The sequence below is a fragment of the Crocodylus siamensis genome, chromosome 5 (assembly GCF_052110815.1).
Source record: "Crocodylus siamensis isolate JL-2025a chromosome 5, ASM5211081v1, whole genome shotgun sequence".
NCBI lineage: Eukaryota > Metazoa > Chordata > Crocodylia > Crocodylidae > Crocodylus > Crocodylus siamensis.
The window spans coordinates 180489907-180513156 of NC_143399.1; the positions used below are offsets into that span (position 1 = coordinate 180489907).

At 45.4% G+C, this 23250-nt stretch overlaps 1 protein-coding gene across 1 annotated transcript; it reads left to right on the forward strand.

Annotated features, from left to right (window-relative positions):
• The first annotated feature begins 1686 nt into the window (after window positions 1-1686).
• MSRB2 (methionine sulfoxide reductase B2) lies at window positions 1687-23172 on the forward strand. Its single transcript, XM_090047320.1, has 5 exons — window positions 1687-1880; window positions 7584-7690; window positions 8755-8831; window positions 21451-21598; window positions 22736-23172. Exons 1-5 carry the CDS (start codon window positions 1793-1795, stop codon window positions 22841-22843), a joined length of 528 nt encoding a protein of 175 aa, XP_089903446.1. The 5' UTR covers window positions 1687-1792; the 3' UTR covers window positions 22844-23172.
• The last annotated feature ends 78 nt before the right edge of the window (window positions 23173-23250 follow it).

Consider the following 23250-nt stretch of genomic DNA (forward strand, 5'->3'; position numbering starts at 1 on the left):
TCAAGTGCTTAGAAATGGATTCCTTGAGGAGGTGCTCCATGATTTTTCCAGGGACTGAGGCGAGAATGACTGGTTTGTAGTTTCCAGTATCCTCCTTTTTCCCTTTCTTAAATATGGACACTATGTTTGCCCTTTTCCAGTCACCCAGGACCTCTCCTGATCGCCATGAGTTTTTAAAGATGATGGCCAGTGGCTTTGCAAATTCATCACCCAACTCCCTCAGCACCCTTGGGGTACATCCCATCTGGCCTCATGGACCTGTATATGTCCAGCTTTTCTAAATAGTCCCTAACCTGTTCTTTCACCACTGTTAGCTGCTCATCTTCTCTCCAAACTGTGGTAGTCTGGGAGCTGACCTTGCCTGTGAAGACTAAGGTGAAAAAGGCATTGAGCACTTCAGCCTCTTCTGCATCTTCTGTCACAAGGTTGCTTACCCCATTCAGTAAGGGACCCGCACTTGCCCTGATCCTCCTCTTGCTACTGATATACTTGTAGAAATGCTTCTTGTTACCCTTCACATCCCTGGCTCAAGGCAACTCCAATTGGGCTTTGGCCTTCCTGACTTCATCCTTGCATGCTCAAACAATGCTCTTACACTCTTCCCAATTACTTGTCCAAGTTTCCACTTCTTATAAGTGATTTAGTTTACTGAAGAGTTCCCTGCTAAGCCAACCTGGTCTTCTGCCATACTTGATAGTCTTTCTGCGCATCAGGATGGTTTGTTCCTACACTCTCAGTAAGGCTTCTTTTGAGTACAGCCAGCTCTCCTGGACTCCTCTCCTCCTCAGTCTGGCTTGCCAGGGGATCCTGCCCATGAGGTCCCTGAGCAAGCTGAAGTCTGCTTTTCTGAAGTCCAGGGTCCTTACTCTACTGCTCTTCATTCTTCCTTTCCTCTCCTCAGGATCTTGAACTCAGTGATCTTGTGGTCACCACAGCCCAAGCTGCCATTCACTCCCCACCAATTCATCCCTGTTTGTGAGCAGCAGGTCAAAAAAAGCACAGGCCTTAGCTGGCGGCTCTAGCACGTGCACCAGGAAGTTGTCCCCAATGCTCTCCAAAAACTGCCTGTTGTGTTTATGTTAATTCCTAACATAAATACAGTATCACCTTCTTTTCCCCGAAACCTAGCACTGTAAAACAATGAGCACACCTCAGCATTGATACTCCAGTCATGGCAGTTACCCCAAGTTTCTGTCTCTTGATTCCTGCTTCCCCCAAATTTTAAAACCAGCGACCTGGCAGCAGGAGCATTTCTAGCCAGGCCAGGCTGAGGGAGCCACTTGACTTCATGGCTCATTATGATCTTCCTGATCCCTTCCAAACTCTTCATCTCAGAGGTGTTACAGGAGGGATCTTGTTTTTCATGCCCTGGACGTTCAGCCAACGCCTTTTCTTCAACAGTGTGACCCCTGCTCCCGGTCACGAAGCTCCCTCTCACAGCCCTAAAGCCAGCTGCCTTTAACTCATCCTAATGATGCTCTGTGGCAGACAGTATCATCCAGCCCTGAGCCCCCGGCCGGTCAGGAGAGCTTCTAGCTTATTTTTAAGTGGAGCTGAAAGCCGTGGTGTTTGAGACGTGAGGAGCGCCGCGCCGCGCACACCACCGCACGACGGACAGGCGGCGCCAGACCCCCAGGGGGCACCGCCCCCGCTCAGTCCGGGCGCCCGGGCAGCCGGCTCGGCCCCAGCGGAGCCGCGAGGCGGAGCCCCAGCGCGCCCCTCCCCGGCCCGGCCCCGGCTGCAGGCGAGGCGGCGCGGCGCGGACTCGGCGGCCCCTGCCCCCGCCCGCGGCATGGCGCGGCTGCTCCGCGGGCTGCCCCGCCTGCTGCTGCCCCGCGCCCCCCCGCGCCCCCCCGTGCGCGCCGCCAGCGCCGACTCAGGTAGCCTCCCCCCGCGACCGGCCTCGGACCCGCCAGCTCCCCCGCGCGGGGGCAGGGGCGTGCTGCGGGCTGGGGGTGTCGGGGTCCCCAGTCTCACGGCTTGGCGGGAGTTGGGGAGGCTGAGCCGGGCGCACGGGGGTTGCACTGAAGCGGTGTTTGGGGGTGAGGCCGCCTGGGCCCCTGGAGCCGGCGCTGGGCGCCGCCCCTCTCCCTGGCGGACAGGAGCTGCTGGCTCAGCAGCTGGAGAGCGCCAGGGCCTGGTTCGCCGAGGGCCCGAGAAACCACTCTGCATTTGCAGCCCTTGTTCCTTGGCCTCACCTGCCCAACCCCCTCCAGGGCTATCCCAGCCTGGCCCAGTCCTAGCTTGGAGAGGCTGTTTAGCGCAGCAAGAACCTGCCTCTTGGGCTGCAGATTAGCCCCACACCCTCCCCCATGCCACCCCCATCCGCTTCCCCTGCCTGATCTTGCTGCTCTGCCTGATTTGCTGCTCTGCACCCTATCTGCAATTGTGCTGCCAGTTCTCCCCCTGATCTGCCTCGTGGCACATATAGGGGTTGCCCGTGTCACGGGTTGGCCACCCCTGGTTTAACACTGGGCCTTCTGCCCTCTACAGTGGGTGCCATGGGAAGTGTCTTTTGTGATGTGGACTTGCTGTCTGCCCTGCATCCCATTCCTAGAGCCTCCAGTCCGGAGTCACCTTAATGACACTGACCAAGTCCAAAGGCTATTTAGATTATTAATCCCTTTGTAAAAGTTAATCAGTAATGGGCAATCAGTACCATCTATGGAGCATGCATCTATAAAACACCAATCCTCTCCTGTTTGTCCCATAGTCTACCGTTTCCTCTTCACCTTAATTTACCTTCCTCACCTCTGCACAGAGTTGGCCATGGAGATCACTATTTATCCGTCGGGCTCTGCGGTCACTGTTCCATATGCAGCAATGAACGGTTCCAAGTGTACTAATGTGGTCACTGCCTCAAATCCCAGACTGCTGCCAAGCAGGGGAAGCAATAATATTTCTAAGACGTTCCGTTCATCCATGGCTTTTTTCCACAGCCAATTGTAGCTGATCAGCTTCATAGATGATCCAGAACCAAATACTTCAATGCTTCAGTACATTTCTGAGAATGAGACCTTCAGTTTGTGAGCAGCCGTGCTGACACTTTTTTGTTTCTCACCAATAATATGTTCAGGGGAATTGGTACTTGATGCTTTTGTGACTCGGTACTCTTGGCTCTTTCTCCATGTCTGAGGGATGAATCACGGGACTGTGCTCAGGTTTTCTCTACCATCTATTCCAGGCTTGTCTAACACATGGCCTGCGGGCCGCCATGCGGGCCGCCAAGCCATTTTCTGAGGCCCACAGTGCTGCGATGGAAAACGAAAGTAAACAGTTTACTTTCGTTCCCACCCCTTGTCCCTCCCCCAGCCCCTCAGCAGATTCCTGAAGGGCTGGGGAAGGGACAAGGTTCCCATGCGCACTGCGTCAGCTTGACGTTGCCGACGCAGTGCCGCTCCCCCCATCCCCCCTCATTTCACAGTGTCCCTTCCTCTTCCCACCCCTCCCTTCTTCATTTGCATGCCAGCTCCTCCGCTCTCCCACATTGCAGGGTTTCTGTTCCTAGCCTTGCCCATCCCTTCCTCATTTGCATGCCGGCCCCGCCCTAAGCTGGTCCCTGTCAGCCAGGTGGGCTAAAGCAGGTCATGGTGCACCAGGTGGGCACAGGAGGCGCAGATGCTGGCTAGGAGGGATGCTGCGGCTGGGCCTGCGGGAGTGCTGCTGCTGTGGTGGTTGGGGCGGGAAGCCGGCACTGCTCCCGCCTCCCCGCATCCCCCCCCGCACCCGCAGACATCACGCTGGGGGTGGTGAGTCGCGGGCCCTGGGGAGGGAGGGAGGGACCCCTGCTGCTTGGGGAGCAGAGGGGTGTCCCTGCACATCTGCACCCCCCCGTAGAGTCCCCACATGTCCCCCTGGCTGCTGAACCCGGGCACGCAGGTGTGGGAGCATCCTCAAGGCTGCCCAGGTGGCAGGGAGGACACGGTGGGGTCAGGCAGCACCCCTTGACCCCTGCATCCCCAGACCACAGCCGGACTGGACAGGCTGTGCAAGCGCCTGCTCCTGCCGGCCCACTGGGTGATAAAAAGTTCCTGATCCGGCCCCACATTCAAAAAGGTTGGACACCCCTGATCTATCTCCTCTGTACTTGTGTGACTTCTAACCCATGGATGAGCTTGGGCAGCTGTTCCAAGCACATTTATGATTAGGAGCAGCCATATTTTGATGGCAGATCTACATGCAGGACAAGGGAGATGGACTGGTACAGCTGAGACTCTTGCCTGGTGAGCAGGTAACACTGTCCAGCAAGTTTGGAAAGTGTGGCTTTGTTCTTCTCTGCTCTTCTCTTTAGGTTCTTTGCACAGTGCCTGATACTGTTAGGCCATGCTTCATAACTATGGCTGTGAGATGCTACAGTCAATAAATACTGTACCACTCATTGATGTAGCATCTCATCACCTTTCACTATTTTATTCAGTTATGTGACTTACCATTGTCACATGCAGTTCGCTATCTCTTGTCCTCTCCCTTGGCAGAAGAATTTGTACGTACAGGGTTGGAATTTTTATGGGTAAAAATCTTCTATTGGACCAAGTGTATCATTGATATAGATACAGGCAAGCTTTCAGGTATCACAGTACCTTTAGGCCTATGATTCCTATGTTTATACCAGCCATACAATTGGTCCAATAAAAGCTAGCACCAACAAGAATCCTTGCCTCTCACATGTGTCCTGGACCATCATGGCGACAGCATCACTGTAACACTGTCAAAAGAATGGAAGATATGAACAGGTTTTGTGTTTTGTTCCAGTAAGGAGTTGGTTTTGTTTTTTTATTTACAAACTGCTGTGGGTCTGTGTCTGAGAAGTCAGATCAGAGAAAAGTGGCTTCATACAGGGAATGAAGGCGGTAAGTTTTATGATGGTCCTTAGTTCCTGTGAGTGCTTGTTCTGCTGGCCTTTGGGAGAGCTCCAAACAAGACCTACATACCTTTAGGATGGAAAGTTCCACTGTGCTTTGACCACAGTTCTCATCCTGGGGCTTTGAGCTACTTCTAAATCTCTGTGTTAGCCACAGCCCATTTGGGAATGTTGTAGACTAGGAGCAAGATCTTGTAACTTAACTCTGTATTCTGCAGGAAGTCAGTATAGAGCAGTGATTCTCAAACAGGTGCCATGGCATGTTGTTAGGTGTGTAAATATGATTATGCTGAGTTCTTTGCTATAGAAAAATTGCTGTATTATTTTTCCATGGTCAAAAATGTGTAAAAACGAAGAGCTGACATTTTCTGAGGGGTGCCATGAGCCTAATAAGGTTGAGAGCCACTGGTGTAGTGTGAAAGACAGGGATGAAGAACCTGGAGCAACCTGCTACAGTGCGGACATGATACACTCTTCTGTGCTAGTTGGAGCTCCCTGAGTTCTTGTTTCCTGCCCAACTGTATTGAATTGCTATAGTCTAAACAGGAGATAATAACCAAGCCCAAGTTATACATGTGTTTATCATCTGATAGGATGAGAGGGAGTCCGTTGGCTGAGAGATCAACAGCCTACAGTCCAGTCTCAAGCTGGATCTGGCCCATGGTGCCATTGGATATGGCCTGCAGAACTGGCACTTCAGTGGTGTTTGGCAGCAGGGGACATTGCATATGCCGTGCTGCACCTAGGCAGCAAGTGGTGGGTGGCTTTGCCCATGCTGTGTCATGGCTAGGTGGTGGGGAGAAGTAGCAGCCAGGTTCTAGCATCAGTGGATCTTGGAACTGCTGCTGCCAGAAAATGTTGCCAACTGTTGTGCTAGTTAGTTAAAGGTGATAGCATTGCTTGCTGGTGCTGCTTTGTAGGTGTATCTATATGTGCCCCTATTGCGCCATTGTTACTGCTCCATCAATTAAGCACACAGTTATTTTAGCCACTACATTGCTGTAGTGATATGCTATAGTTGTAGCATCAGTTTTTGCCTGCTGACGCTACGTTGCCTAAAGTGTTGCTACAGTGCCGTAGATGTGTGCTTTGGGAGCTTAGTGCCAGCAAGAATCCTGAAACACCTGTAAACCATGGACTGAATTGGCATTTATCTGTATGCACCTTCAGCCAGAGGTTTGTTTGTACTTCAAAATATACTTCACTTTTTTATCTCTTTCTCTGTTTTGCTAGGATTCATCTGATCTTAATTTATGAGTTGATCTTGTCCAAACACTGTGTCTGTGGCAATGGTATGGTCTCTGTACTAAAGTGTAGTTAGAGTATGTTGTTGGTGCTGGAGTCCATGTCATCTGATCTGTTCACCTAGTGGCTCCCTGTAGAACCTGAATGGGGCTGAAGGAGAGAGTTGATCCTTGTGCAACTCCACAAATGAAGTGTCTAGTAGTGGGAGTGCAGTTTCCCATCTCATATCTTTGGACAGAAGATATTAAACCATTTTAGCCAGGACACCCTCCATCTCCCAGGTAGGATAGTAGTATGTTATGATAGACAGTGTTGAATGCTGCAGTGAGATCCAGGAGAGTAAGGATAGACATCTGCCTTCTGTCCACTGATGGGGGAGATCATCTCAGTGTACTAATGTGAGGTCAGTACCATAGCCTGGCCAGAATCCACATTATGCCATATGCCTGATAGTCTAGTTTTATTTTGTTTTTGGTTAGATTCTCTGTGATCATGCTCGCAGGTTTGATACCGGACAGAAGGTTTGATACTTGACAGTAATTGGGTAGAACCAGTGTATCTAGGGGGGCTGTTGTGTATTTGAAGGGGCAAGCTTCATTCCTTTATCATTAAGGTACTAGGCTTTATCATTAAAGGAATGAAGCTTGCCCCTTCAAATACACAACAGCCCCCCTAGATACACTGGTTCTACCCAATCACTGACTGTCGCTGACTGTTTCCTGTTTCCAGTCACTGACTGTCACTAACAGTCGCTGACTGTTTCCTTCTCTGAATAAGGCATTGGAAGCAGCTGCTCTGAAGACAACATATCTGGCATGTTTCAGCACCACTCCTGCTGGGGTTTCAGTAAGATCTTTTATGATCCCTTTAGCTTTGATGGTCTGCAAATGAGCCTAAAATCTATGCCAGCTTTGGCTCTGGTTTATGAGGTTCATATTCTCAATTCTGCATGGGTACACAGGGATAAGGAAGGAGCAACTGCGGAGTAGCGCTTAAGATGGCGTTATGCTGATCTTAGCCAGAGCGGTGGGCTGAGATAATGGCGCGCTGATGGAGGGTCATGGAACCCCTAGTTACGCAGACTCCAATTTGGGTAGACTCTGCACAGCAAAACAGATGCAGAGACTGCAGTCACAACCCTAGAATATAAGGGGTTGAAGTAGATGTCCAGTGGTCCCTTCCAGCCCTACCTTTCTACAATAGGATGGAAGCAAGCATTAAGTTCTCACTCCACAGCACAGCCCCTGCTTTCCTGTGTTTGTGCTTGGTATTCACTTTCCAAGACTGCTTTCCTTTCCTATGAATATCCCCATATAAACCCCTCAGTATTTAGTTTATTTGGGTTTTGTTTGAGCAATGTGAATTTCAGTGTGATTTTGAGGTTGAAAGAGAGCAACAGATTCTGGTTGTAAAAAAAGAATAGATATATTTAAAGATACAAATCTATGTTGTTGCTTTTTCCCCCTTCCAATTAAAGGTGCAGGGTCACTGACTAGATATGATGAAACAGCCGTTGCCACCAACTGGCAAAAAAAATTGACTCCAGAGCAGTTCTATGTCACAAGAGAAAAAGGAACTGAACTGGTAAGGAAGAGATTGAATGCCTTTCCAGGGGGAGGAAATGGTAGGAAAAATATGTCATTTGTGTTCATGCTTCAGGGATTAAACCATTTTATGGATTGGCGGATTAAGAAAAAAAAACTTTTCTCTGGGGGCTACTGTTCACACAGCTGCCAGCTGTAAGATTTTTTTCTCTGCATCCGAAGCATTTATAAATTTGGCCACTGTTAGGGACAGAAAGCTGGACTAGACAGGCCATTGGTCTTGTACCTCTTTTTAACTCCTGCACATGTGAACTGGAAAAATAAATGTCAGAGCTACATCTTACTCCTGCCACCTCCTCCTGGTCCTGGTTTATTTCCAAAATCAAAACTCAGAACCTGAACAAATCAACTCAGACCACAGGCTGATGGTCACAGGGCCCTTTCCAGCCTTGCCAGCTGGAAGAGGAGAGAACACCTTTTCCCCACAGAGTAGCCTTCTTTACATCCTCTTCCCCTCTTATACTCCATCCAGATCAGCCAGCTGAGAACCTGTTGACTCCTTCCATGCAAGATTACATTCTCCCCATGTCACTATGCTGGATTTCATTCTGTAACTGAGAGGCTGTGTGGTTTGGTAGAGCTCAAGACTGCTAAAACTGGGAGCCCTGAGCTTCACATGGCCTGACTTGCTATGTGCTAGTGCACAAACCGGTGTAACCTGTATCTGGACCCTTATCTCTAAAATAAGGATCACAGTTCCAGGCCTCCCGGGTGGGCTGTATGTTACTTGTAGTGGGCTTTGAAGTAGTGGAACTCAATATAAGTGACTTGCTCAGTGGGATGTTACACACTTCACATGCTTGCAGAAGGTCATGACTTTTGCCCTAGTTACCTAGTACCTGGATGATTTACACATTTGACTGTAGCAGGGAAGCTCTGAAGGCAATGGCTTCCCTTCACTGATGATGTTTATTCTTTAAAGCTGCCCCCCTTCCTCCCCCAAGAAGCCACCTTTTATGTTTTTCTCTTGTTTTAAATCTGACTCCTGCATGTTTGTTTGAGATGTTGTTTGTTTAAAAGTTGTTAATACTTTTTTATTTTTAGCCATTTAGTGGAATCTATCTGAATAACACTGAGCCAGGGATGTACCACTGTGTCTGCTGTAATGCCCCACTCTTCAGGTAAGAATCTTGACATTTCAATGCATATGGCTGTCCTGACCAGTTTACACACTGACAGGAGGTACACTGTAATACTTAATAGGAACAATGTCATAGAAAAACCCTTTGATGTGAGCAAGCTAAACACTGTTAATAAGATTTCCAAGATGGTGGTGGTAGCATAGATTGTAGGTGAAGATCTTTTAAGATGCTCAAAAAAGTTCTGACTGTTCATCTGTCTGCCAACAGTGGGCCTAGTACATTACAAACAAAAAAAATTGTGGTTACTGGCCAAGAGGCTTGTAGCATAGTTCAAAACAAGTTGAACCAGTGTGTTGTGCTCAGGTGAGTTATAATTAGTGTAAAAATGGGGCACAGCCATGGTCAGCCTAAGGCCCTTGGGGGCCTTAGGCATATCATGACATTCATTCTTTATTTGCATCTTGGTTTTACTTTTTAACTATGACCCTGCCCCCTCATGAGGAGAGATGGCGATAGGGGCTTCCTCACATTCCATAGTGGCAAATGTAGCAGGTTTAAGCCTACTTCTTTCTTCACCTGGAGCAGTAACAGTATTCCTCCTCCTTTCCTCATGGGTAGCATCAAGAGTTCTGTCTGGAGAGGTGGGGGTGGTACTAGTAGGGAGTTCCCAGGGCTTATGCTAGTTACCAGAGTTTGTCTGCTGTAGTGAGTAGGCCAAAAATATGCATTCGGTATGGATTCACAAAGGGCAAGTCATGGCTTACCAATCTGATTGTCTTCTATGATATGACTGGCTCTGTGGATGCAGGGAATGCAGTGGATGTGGTATACCTTGACTTTAGCAAGGCTTTTGATATAGCCTCCCACAGCATTCTTGCAAGCAAGTTAAGGAAGTATGGGTTGGATGAATGGACTGTAAGGTGGATAGAAAGTTGACTGGATAGTCAGACAGTAGAGATCAATGCGTCAATGTCTGCTTGGCAGCTGGTATCGAATGGAGTGCCCCAGGGGTCAGTCTTGGGGCCAGTTTTATTCAATGTCTTCATTAACGATTTGGAAGATGGGATGGAGTGCACCCTCAGCAAGTTTGTGGATGACACCAAGCTGGGGGGAATAGTAGATACGCTGTAGGGTAGGGCTAAGATTTAGAGTGACCTAGACAAACTGGAGGATTGAGCCAAAAGGAATCTCATGAGCTTCAACAAGGACAAGTGCAAAGTCCTGCATTTAGGACAGAAAAATCCTGTGTACTGCTATAGGCTGGGGGTTGTCTGTCTGGGCAGCAGCTCTACAGAAAAGGACCTGCCGGTTACAGTGGACAGTAAGCTGAATGAGAGCCAGCAGTGTGCCCTTGTTGCCAAAAAGGCTAACAACATACTGGGCTGCATTAGTAGGTATGTTGCCACCAGGTCAAGGGAAGAGATTATTCCCCTCGATTCAGCATTGGTGAGGCCACATCGGGAATACTGTGTTCAGTTTTCGCCCCCACTAGAAAGGTTGTTGACAAATTGGAGAGAGTCCAGTGGAGGGCAGCGAAAATGATGAGGGGGCTGAGGCACATGACTCATGAGGAGAGGCTGAGGGAACTGAGCATATTTAGCCTTCAGAAGAGAAGGCTAAGAGGGGGTTTGATAGCAGCCTTTAACTACCTGAAGGGTGGTTCTAAAGAGGATGGAGCTAGATTGTTTTCAGTAATGGCAGGTGACAGAACAAGGAGCAATGAGAGGTTGTGGAATCTCTATTCTTGGAGGTTTAAGGCCCAGCTTGACAAAGCCCTGGCTAGAATTATCTAGTTGGGTCTAGTTTGAGCAGGGGATTGGCCTAGATGACCTCCTGAGTTCCCTTCCAACCCTAATCTTCTATGATTCTCTGCAGAGTCCTCTTGTTTAGCCGATATCAAAATTAGAGAAAAGCAGGACTGGAAGGGATGTCAGGAGGAGGTCATCTAACCCAGCACCCTGTTCAAGGCAGAATTATCCCTGATTAAACCATCCCAGCTAAATTTTTGTTTAAGCTGCTAATAAAAACATCCAAGGTTGGAGTTTCTGTAGTCTCTCTAGGTAGCCTGTCGAAAAGTTTAACCAACTTCATTATGAGAAAGTTCTTCTTAACGTCCAACTGTAACAGGGTGGCCAGGTCTCTGCCAGCCACCCTGCTCCTGGGGCTTTGCTTTCCTGCCACGCCTTGATGGAAAAATATGAGAGTTGTTACTAAGGCTGGAGGCTACCCATTACTTGACCTGCTGACAAGGGCCTAATATCCACTCCAGCCTCCCTTCCATGGGCCCATGCCTTGTAGATGTTACTCTGTGTGTGTTACTTCTCTGGCCTATGACTGGAACAAACTGGGCATGCAGTTGTAGCTCTCCTCTACAGCCCCGGAGGGCCACTCACACACCACCCCTCTCTCACCGGGGTCCCGCTCAGTCTTCTGGCTCTCACCCAGCCTCTTTCATACTGCACTCTCTTAGGGCCACACTCATCCTGCCCAGCCTTACCCAGCTTTGGGCTTAGCTTTCCTCACCTTGGTCAGCCCCAGCACAGTCTGTTGAGTATCTCCTGCTACCCTCACCTGAGTGTTGACTGAGCGATTCTACAACTGGAGGCATATTTCGCTCCTGGCCCGTCGCTGGGCCACTACGCCTCCACTGGGCTTCCTCACTGACCCACACTTCCAGGGTCTCCCTAATAGTTGCCCCTCTCACTCGGGGTCTCACTCATGCCCCTAGGCTTTCCCCTGTTGCTTGTGTGTGGCCCCCTTCTCCAGCCTGAGCTCTGCCTTGGGGCTCCTTAACGAGCCTGGGCTCCCCCTGCTCATTAGGATACCACCAGGGATGCAGAGCTGTGGTTATAAAGGTGCCCCAACCCAACTTTCACCAGGGAGGTAACTGGCCTGGTATTTCCTGAGGGCTCCCACACCACTAGGAGCCCCACCAGACTACCCTTCCCCAGCAGGGTGCAGTTTTACATCTTACCCAGGACAAGGGGTCACCTCTACCCCTGCCCTTACCTCCTTATATTCCCAGAGCAGCCTTTCAGCCTGATGTTACCTCCTTGCTCCTACAGCAAACTGTAGCCTAGCTTATCTCACTGGACCAAAATGGCTGCCGTAATCAGGCACCTGGCTGCTACCTGTTTTTCTGCCCTTAAAGTGGCCGGCACCTTAAAGTGGCCCTGCCACACCAACCTAAATTTCCCTTGCTGCAATTTAAGACCATTGCTTCTTGTGACCACAGGAGACAGGGCAACAGATAATATATCTCCATCATCTGTATAAAAACCCTTCAGGTATTTTAAGACTGTTACAAAATCCTTCCTCCTGCTCCAGACTAAATAATTCCAGTTCTTTCAGCTTTTCCTCATAAGTCATGTTTTCCATACCTTTAATAATTTTTGTTGCTCTCCACTGGATGCTTCAGTTTGTTCACATCTTTCTTGAGTCCACAGTAAAGGCTGCTGAATACTTTATTGGCTGAGGCCACATTGGTGAACACTTCAGTGAGATTAATTGGGCTGTTCACAGCATTTAGAGCTGTTGTTTGAAACTTCTTCAGACCCAGGCAGATATTACTACATTGTTTACATGTGTCACTTTTTCAAGGTCCTTTGCAACTAAGAGGGCAAGAAACCTATGTTTATAAAATAAAAACTGAGAGTCCCATAGCTAAGGCTTCTACACATGCTTGTAGTGTCTCTGTCTTAATCCAACTCTGAGCACAGTTCATTTTGCAACCTTTTGCAGAGGAAATACATTTTCAGCAGAGATCAGAAAGAAGAGAGAAGTTAGGGGCATAAGACTAGAGAAAAAGAAACTGAATGGAATTTGTCAGTTCTCTGAATAATGGGAGAAGGTAGGCGCGTCTACACGAGATGCTAAATGCTCAGTAGACTAATTCTACTGTGCATTAGCGTGTCATGGCAAAAGCTGAGTTAATATCTTTTCTATGATGCTTTAGGATTACAAAATTCATAGATTAATATCTGTGATAACCGTTTGAGTGCTTCAGGGGTAGCTGCATGGATTGATTTTTAGATCGCCATTCAGTGATCTAATTGGGCAGTTGTTCACAATGTGTTGCACAGTTTGAAAAATCGCACCACAATCGCGACCTGGACTCTCTTTGATTCTTTATTCATGGAGTAGGTATCCCCATTTTCTGTAAAGTGTCTGGATGCAATTCAGGGAGGACCAAATCTTTCTTGGTAGGTCAAATCCTGGCTGGGGAATTGTAGGGTTGCTGACAATGTATTTCTGCAGCAAGTTGGTATTTTCCCAGGCTTCCCTCCGTTGTTCTTCGGTGCTCTTTTTATCATCATAGAGCTTCTTGGCATATTTGCAGAAGGGTTTTCTAAATTTGAGCCTATCTGGTGGTGGGGTAGTGATGTCCTGATTGATTGGGAGGCTAGGGTTACTGATGGCCTTATGGTATTCTCTCAAGCATGCGGCATCGTGGCAGAGCTGTGGGGGAGCAATGTTCACTAGGATTGGAAGCCATGGCAATGGGGTACTTTTTAGCGCTCCTGATATATCCGCATAGCTGCATTTAACTGTGTATTAACAATCTTTGTGTGCATGGTTTTGTTCCAGACTGGGGAACAATATTCTGCTTCAGAGAAAACAAGTGCTAGAGTGGCCATTCGAAGTGTGGTTGCATTTACTCCCCATGTTGTTCTGGCCAGTTTATGCACAAGGTTAATTCATTCGTTTGTGTTTTTAGCAACGTTCCACAGATGTTCACAAAAGGTGGGGCTCTGATTGGGAGTTATGTTGAGGTATTTTTGGAACTTTGTGCTTTACTGCTTCTATTAGTTTACTGTGCATTAGTGTCACTTCGAAGGCATGCGCTGGCACTACTGCACAGTAATGTCAGTCACTGAGCATTGATTTAGGACTTGGTAATACAGGTACTAAACATCATGCCCAGTAACTACAGTGCATTAATGAATGTGTAGACATGCCCAGCTTGTTCTTGATACTGAGAAGGTTGTCATTAGGGTATTATGAAGTATCTAGAAAAGATGAATTAGGGTCCTCAATGCAGCCTTTAAGGATTCTGTTGGACTGCAAATATGGATGGGTGTTTTCATTTATTTCAAATGTACTGGTAATACAAGAAAAGAAGCGGAACAAACCTAATGAATTTTACTTGCAGGATTATTGTTGGAGTCATGTCCACATAAATAGAATGCAATGTTCAGGTTGTTAATGACAAATATTCTGTCATCCAAATATACTTCCCAATTTATTAGACAAATTCAAGCATCAGTCTTAACTCAAGATGCTGAAAACGTATTTTAAAAAAACAAGGTGGGAGGCTGCATTATAGCTGGGGAAAAGGCCTGGCTTCAGAGACTACACGTAGAAATAGGTTGAGCTGTTGTACTCTGGTATAGTTACTGCTAATGTGATTCCAAGGTAGACAACAAGAGTGATTAGAGACATGGACACGTTTTCACAAGGAGAGGTTGTAGATACTGAGATTGTTTACCTTAGGGGTTAGTAGGAGGAGGCTTGGTAAAAATATATGCCAGGCTGAATGGTGCAGACCTGCTTCATTAAACATCACTATTTACCGTTTTCCAAAACGGATAAACAAGGAGCCACTGAATTGAAAAATGACAGATTTAAAACAGAAAATCAACTATTTTTTACATAATACATAATTAGTTCGGTGAACTCATTTCCTGAAAAAAGCAGCTTAGTGGGACTGAGAAAAGGTGTGGATGTTGATAGGGACATCAAGAATATCCAGATTTATAATGGCAAGGATTAAAACACATCCAGGTGTCTTATAGGGGATAGAAATCCGTGTGTGTCCAGGAAGAAAGCAGCTTCCAATGAACTGGAGTAAGAAACACATTTTCCCTGTGGGTAGGCTGTCCATAACTGCCTACAGCAGAATTTCTGTACCTCCAAAAGCAGTTTGCCTGCCATGGCAGAAATTACATTAAAAAGAACACTGGTCTGATTCAGTGCAGTTGTTCCTACTTGCGGTGAATGTTTGCTGTTACTAGTCACTCACTGAGGGTCTCCACTGTTTCTCCAAGTGTTCAGATTTGCCAAGGAGAAATACTCCCCAAACTAGAGATTGCAACACCAAATGGATGGAGTGGTGAGTCCCACAGAAATTCATTTGTAGTGGTCTCAGTTATGGGATTGTGAGCCTGGAAGTGAGTTGTTACAGGAATAGATTGTGAACAACTGCACCAGGAGGAAAAACAATAGTGGCACTAAGAGCTTGAGCCTTAGAGAGCCAGGATGGAAGGTGGGAAAATATGGTCCCTAAGGCTGTGTAGCATTGAGCTTGCTGTTCAGCTGAGCAGTCATGCCCAGGACCATGGTCCTCTACAGGCAGCAGCATTTCAGCTTTAGTCCATCCTAGACCAACAGTCTGGGTTTTCTATGAGAAAGTTGCAGATTGATGCATAGTGGCATTGTTGAATACACTCAAGCAGTCTTGGTGCTTGAGTCTTGCTAAATAAATGGATCTTAGGTGCTTAAACCTGTGTAGGTGCTTTGAAGAATCCCACTAGGTGCACATCTGCATCTTTAGGCACCTAGATACTTAACCTTTGAAAATCTGGCCACAAGCGCACCAGGTATTCCCCTCTGCTAATATTGCACACTGCAACTTTGTGAAAATCAGGGTTTGAACAAAGAGAGTGCCACAGAGCAGTATGTGCAGGTTGTGTTCTACTCTGTGTAAATGAACCAGAAGAGAGTATTTTGGACATGGGCCCAGGTCCATAAAGGTGCCTATTCGTGGGAATGCTGTGCAGTGTTTCAATGCCCATTCAAGTAAATGCAACTAGAAGTGAAATTTTAAAGAATGGGTTCTGCATCCTGGATCATTGTAACTTGACTGAGAATGTATAAGCACCTCCTGATCAGGGGTCATAGCAGCCAGCACAGGGGATGCATGAACTGCCTGACAGGAAATGCAGAAACGGTTGTATCTGGGACTTTGCCTTTCTCCTGGAGTTAGGCTGGTGAAAACCCTCTCCGGGCAGTGATAACCCACCTTTTACACAGTAGCTCAGTGGTTAGGGTGCTTATCTTTTCCAGCCTGAGGTGGCTTGAATCTACAACTCCCACTTCCTACAAAAGTGCCTTAACCAGCAGGCTCTGGACAAAGCAGGACTGGAAACATCTTCCACCCCTTCCGTTGCAGCAGTTTCAGTGGAAGCATGAGTGCAAGATTCATGGGCTCAAAGAGAAACCATGCCTGCCCAAGGGAGCCTGACTCTATAGCCCAGAGACGAGGGAGCCCTGGTCTGTATTTTATCTAATAACAATTTACTACAAAAGTTCACCAACAGAGTAGGACCCCTCCCCAGATTTTGGCACAGGAACACCCGGTTTGTGAATCCCAGAATCCCTAAGCGGGGATGCATATGTTAGCACTCCCATCTGATTCAAAATGGAGGACATGCTAAGCTGGAGCAGTAACAGCATCTTTAAATGTGTGGTCTGTTCTTGCCGATGTCCCAGAACATGGATGCAGAATGTTGCTGAATTACACATTGGAGAAAAGGTGCACACATTTCACTTGCAAAGCAACTAGCTTTCATGAATTCTTTTTTGAATCCTGGCCCTAGTCAGAAGCCTTTTTATATTTCTCACTAAAGCTATATTGGGATGAGGATGAAGTCATGTCATATTCATAAATGTTTTAAAACACATTGCAGACTAGACCTTCAGATGGGAAATTAAGGGAATATTACATTTGTGTAGTAAATAAATTTTAAAAAAGGCCATGGTGAAAATGAACTTGCACACATCAATAAATGAGAGTTCTTAATAATTGGGAACAGACTGAATTCTCTTTTGCATGAGTGTGGAAGTCCATGTAATACAAGCAAACATTTGGCTTAATCTTTTGTACCTTTTCAGATGATTTCTGATAAATTGTTTTAAAAAAATGTTTTCAGAATCTCCTGCAAAACTCTGTACAGACAAAATGAAAAGCTTAAAACAGGTCTAAAAGAGTTATTCCTGCTAACTCGTCAAGGAAGATTTTTAAGTTTCCCAGTTGTATAAGAATTGTTCCTTTACATTAAGAGACTGTGATGCTAGATGTTAGATAAAGACAGGCAAGCATGAATGTAGGTCAGCACTGAAGAGAATTGTGTAAATTGCTTTTGTGTAAATTGCATTTATGCTAGACTGCTACTCTTGTTGCAGTAAAGGTGTACATGACTTCACAGTACACTATCCTAGAAAAGCATGGGTATGGCTGTCAGAAATATTAGGCCTTGACACATTTCTGTGGAGGGAAAAATTGCAAAATCTTACGTTTTGAGACTGGAAAATTCATAGATTTCTCCCTCCCCCACCTCCCCCCATAAATCAGCTATTTTAGGAAGAATCTACACAATCCTAACACAAAAAATCAATATTTGATAGGAAAATAATTCACTGTGTTCAGAGCTGAGCAGTCAGCAACAAGAACTTCAGGTTAGCAGTATTTTTACTGAACTGTTCAAATGCACAGGAATACTAGCTAAGGATAAAAACAAATATCCTTACTCTTTTTCCTCCTCAGATACCCTTCTCTCTCTCTCTCTCTTTCTCTCTCTCTCTCTCTGTCATTTCTGCTACCAAATGTTCATTGGAGAAAGTTAGAAATGCATGAAACAAAGACTTTAATCCATAGATAACAAATTATGGAGCTTTAAAGAAAGCTCAAACCTTCAATCAATCATAAACCTACAGCTGAGGCGCATACAGCAAAAAGCACTTTTTAAGAATTATCTGGACTGTATCCAGGATGGCTAAAGTAATGATCAAAGCAAATTACATGTGCTAGAAGTATGGCATACTGAAGGCTAATCTAACACATATGTTTAGGGAAAGTCTATTTATAAATTCTTGGCTGAAATACTTCAAAGGACAAATCTGACCTTGAGCAGCCATATTTACGTGGGTTCTAGACTGTAGGGGATCCGTGACATGCCTGTTAGTAAATCTCATAGGGACATTCTCTATTTAGAGCTAATTTAGTAGCCCAGAAGGCTAATCCTTTAACAACAGAAAACATCTATGGTAAGCTTAGCCATTAGACTTTTGAAGATAGATCCCAGACTGAAGTGGAGCTATAATGAAAAGACTTCAGTTGGTTTTAGATAGAGTCCTTGCAGACTGCCCTTCTGTGTAAATTATCAGGGGATAAATATAAAGGAATATAGTTAGACAAGGTTCTTTGGGTAAATCTGATATTTTATTAGTTGGTTTATTAGACCAACTCAAATAGCTGGAAAAATTCTTCTTAGCAAGCTTTTGGGTTTAAATACCTTTTGTCAGGTTGAGGAAGCATCGGCCGTTGGTGTATGCTGTTCCTGGATGGATGGTAAAGAAGCCAGAGGCTGGTATGCATGCAGGAAAGCCAGTCAGTGAAGTTGAAGAAAGCCATATAAGGAATATGGTTGTTTCTTGATCTTTCATGGACCAGGGGTGGGGCTGGGAGTGGAGGGAAATGTGTCAATATGTAAAACTTACTCCTGTGTTTTAGAAATATAACAGGTCAAAAGGAGAAGCACAGATAGATGTTAATGAACTTCAGATATTGTAACTGGATTGCCATGTTGGCTCAGGCCATTCCTCAGAGATTGTCCATGTGGGTTTTCCCCTGTATTGTCTCCAAGCCTTTGCCCTAGACTGGTGATTTTTAAACTGTGTTCTGTGGAACCTGGTTTGGGGTTTCCACAAAGAGATTAGGGATAATGGCAGAGTGGGTCAGGAGGTGGTATGACCCCTTTGCCAAGCTGGGTTGCCTGGATCTGCATCACTTCATATGGCCTATAGGGCCAGGGGTAGGGGTTCCACAGCAGAAGTGATATGAAGGGGTACTGTAATGTCAGGAAGTTTGAAAACTACTGCCCTGGATCATGCAGGAGATCTTTCTGGATGGAAAGTGCAGGACCAGCAGCCACCTTACCACCTCTGTGGGCAGTGTGCAGGCTGTATTTACTTTTGTACAGCTTATGCCCCTTTTGGGACAAAGCAGGGAATTCCTAGGGCAGCTAACAGACAGAACTAGCTTGGCTGAAGCATTAGGCTAGGACAGATATTCAAAAAGCCTGAGCCTGAATTGATTCAGTCTTTGCAGGTTAGTCTAACCTGGCTAGGCTGAACTGGTTTGTAACTGGACAGATGTTCTCTCTGGACTGAGGAAATGCAGTCACATGCCTGCTGTGGCTCAGGCTAGATGCCAGGTACACTAGAGAAGCCCTCCTTTTCCTTGCACAGGGCTGAGCTGATGGGGGGCATGGCCACAGGGGGTTCTGATTAGGGAGGGGAACTCCCCCTCCTGCAACAGCAGGGAAAGTTTATCGCACCCAACTCAGTGTTAAGAAAACAACTCACCCCATTAAGAAAACAACAAATGGACATTACCAGCTACCTGTCCTGTCTTTGTCCAGCTTGGAGGTAGCCAGTACAGTATGTGGTCTGCTAGCTAATGCTGAGAGGTGTCTGTGAGGGACGGGGGAATGCCTGCTTAGCAAAGAATGGGGAGGGCAGGTGGGGAGCAGAAGCCAGGCAGATGCCTGCAGAGACTGCTGGAGCTGCAGCCAGGGAGCAGAGGGAGAGGGGTGAGCCCTGCTGTAGAGCAGAGAGCCCCTCCTAGCCCAGAGAGCATATCAGGGTGCTGGGGGAGTCTGGTTTATCTTAAACCGGCAAGGGATCTGGGACAGACATTGCACAAACTGGTTTGACCCAAATCAATTAAGTCTGATATTACATTCAACCAGGTTTATCTCAGCTTGGTTTCAGCCTTCTCAAACTGATTTATGTGCACTGAACATCTGTTCTGTTACAGGTTTAAACCAGTGTCTGATCACTTAAATTGTTTATGTGTAATGTCTGGCCCTAGCCTTGCTGCCAGAAGGCAAGAAGGGGACGGGGAGGCAATGAGTCTCTCTGTGGTATGTCCTGGCAGGTAGCAGACCCCTGAGATGCCTGTGTGTTTGGAGGCAGACATGGTGCATCTGTGGCAAGCCTTAAACTAATGTTTAGTTACACCTTGTGGCCTAGTCAGTGTAATGCAATGAGCAGCAGCCCTTAGGGAGATGATCTCTCTGCCATTCCTCTGCTAACAGCATCTCTATTACTTGCAAAAGTTGTATTGCTCATAAAAAAGACTTCTACAATTATTTACAAAACATACACCACTCAGATTATTTGTGTTTATCTGCCATCAGATCTGTAGTGCTACATTTTGTCTTGCATTAAAGCAAACGCTGTGCTTTTTGCACACTTGTTACATTAGATATTCATCAGTTTGTCTTTCTGAGATGCACTGAAATAAGACTTACAGATTTTTCTTCACTGCATCTTTCATGTCCCACCATCGTTTGTCTATTTATCTTACTTAAGTATACTTTAAATTGCTGTTGACGCTGCCTTCAGTGGTGTTAGGAATTCCCTTTACCACAAGGTGTCACTATGAGCATTGATTTGGGGGAGCAGAGAAGGCTGGGATCAAGGAATATAAACCTGGGTGGGAGACCCTTGGGATTTCTTCCGCAGCAGATTTAGCATAGTAGTGCCTTTGTCTTGATTTTTTGCCACAGTGTGTAAATCACTTGTCCTGAGAAAAAGACCAATTCTGAATTATGGTCATGGTTCAATCTTGCATTATTTATAAGGGAAGGAACTTTTAGGTGTCTTTTCATTTGCCACTTGTCTCAAACTGTTATTTTGTTCATATTTTACAATACGTGTTAAAAAGAACACTGGCAATCCTTTATAGTGACAATAGCATTTTTTCCTTGTGTGCCTTGAGTTGAAAATTGATCTGGAAAGGAATCTATGCTGAAACAAACAAATTGTAGGTCATCTTAAATGTTGTGCACTTTCTGTGACTTGCTGTTCTGTATCTGCATCTAATATCAAATCTTCAGTTTTTACTCTGACTGTACTGATTTATGTTACCTTTGACATAATTTAAACATAATTTCCTTTGAATGGCACCTTTTAAGCAAAGTGTGATTGAAGGCTTTTCCTAGTCTCTTACCTATTTCAGCTATCATTTTTTGCAGTTGTTGCCTATCAGTGAGGGAGTATTTCTCTGTATGGTACCAGTTGCCACCACCCAGGAGCAGTACGTCATCGTATTGTAGAAAGTTTCCATTCGATTGGTGCAATGAGCCAAGCTCTGATCCACAAAGCAAATATTTTTAGTGGCAGCTTGTCACTTGTGTTGCTTCAAGCAGTAGTTGCTGTGACATGTGAACCTGGTTTGCCAGGTCAGACTAATGAGTCTCTATTATTATTGTATTTTCAATAATAAAAACAAAATCTCTTTTGAGGCTGTACCGTAGTAAACAAGGCATGGCACTATGACCTCTCAGTAGACTTTATGTGTTCAACCATTTAGAGCTTGAAAATGGCTTTCTACAGAATCGTGGGTTTTCAGTGCCATCAGCAAGGAGGAAGAATCCTTTCTGGAGAAGGATCAGGAAATCCATTTGGTGAAAAAGCTCAGAGAAGCAGTGGTGCACTGGGAAGGATTTCTACTGAGCTAGAAGCTAAATGTTTAAAAGTGGAAAGGGGAAAGATAGGGGGTGAAAGGGAAAGCCTTTTTTCTTATTAGAAACAATTAAGATGCCCATGAAACATTTCTTTATTGAATAACAAGATCTGCTATCTTTAATAGTTCAGAAAAGAAGTACGATTCTGGCACTGGATGGCCTTCATTTTCTGAGGCCTATGGAACATGTGGCAGAAATGAAAGCAATACCAATATTATGAAGCGTCCAGATAACTCATTGGGATCAACCAGCACGGAGGTCCTTTGTAAGCAGGTATAAATATAGTTTGGAGACTACACAGAATTATCTTTTAAATATTTTCTCCTTTCTTCATCTTTCTATTGCCACATGCATGTTTAAACATATAACAACATATAGGGTTAATAGGTTAAATTTTGAAAACCACTTGTGATACAGGAGCCAAAATCCTATTGAAGGTCAATTGGACTTAATTTCATAAGTGACCTAGGTGCTTTTGAAAGTGTTTGCCCTGGGTTTTATTTATGCATTTATATAATTTTACAAATGTACTTTTTGCATCCACATGGTTAGCAAGTAGATCTGTCCAGAGGTACCAGGGGAGGGCAGCTATACCACAGAGATGTTTTTTTTTTCCTCAAACATTGGGATACAGAGACATGAGATAAGATCTAACAGTAACATATAAAAAAACATTGCTGAGGGAACATCTTGCCTGTGAAGGAGGGGACTGGCACAGAAAGAAGCATTTCTAGAGAAATAGCAGTGAACTGTTACATGTATATCTTGGTTCTGGAGCACACTGCATCAGACCTAGGTCCTCTCCAGTACCAGAAGCATTATCAAGAGGATGGACAGATTCTTGCCGTGGAAGGGTCAAGAACGTTGTGTGCATGGTGCTACAGCAATAGGCCTCGTTTGCACCTAATAAAATAGCAGAAGGAATAGGTGCTCTAAGGCAGTGGTCTCCAAAGTGGGGTGCACAAGACAATCCATTGGGGTGCAGGAAGAAAATATTAGAATTTCTATTTAGATGTATATTTATATAAATATACATATATTGGGGTGCGTGCTCAAAAATTTTTTACTGATAGGAGTGCGCGATCAAAAAAGTTTGGAGACCACTGCTCTAAGGAGTGCATTTCACTGTGTGTTACTGCTAATGTGGAAAAGCTAACTTCCTTTAAGAACCTTGTATTTCTCTGGGTGTTTTTGCAGCTTGAGTACTGACCATTTTTTCTATGAGTTTTGTACTGGTTTCCTTATTCTCTGAGTAAAGACATCCCTTTCTCAAGGAAATGTTGGGTAGTTTGCAGGGGGGTTTCTCCTTGCCATAGCTGTGGAATAGCAGTGTAGAAAGCAAGGTGGTGTCTGATTTCGTAGACATCTGTGTCCAGGAAGGTAACGATTAAAATTGTTTTTCTGTTGCAGTGTGATGCCCATCTTGGCCATGTGTTTGATGATGGTCCTAGACCTTCTGGTCAGAGATTCTGTATCAACAGTGTGGCATTATCTTTTAAACCAAGTTCAGGCCAGTAAGACAGATCTTTGCAACCTGTGCATTGAAAGTACCATGGCTTTCTTTGTGCATTGTGGAGAAGATGCTGTGTTAAGTGCCAAAGAAGACTGCACTATGGGGCCCTGGATGCTACTGCACTTTTGTTTCAGAAATATTGCAGATGTTGATAAAAATATATGTATTGTGATTTCTAGCCCAAAATTTACATTGTGATGTTTAATTTAGTTTTAAGTAGTTGATGCAATGAATTAGGTTTGACTAATTCTTATAAAAGTAGTTTTTATTAAATACTTCATTCAAAATACTCAGTTGAACTTCATGTTGTTGAAATAAAATGATTTCTGCAAAATGGTTTTGTTCCATTCTTAATATAAGCGTATACATTACCTTTTAAAATAGATCAAAGTAGTTGTGGCCTGAATTTTCC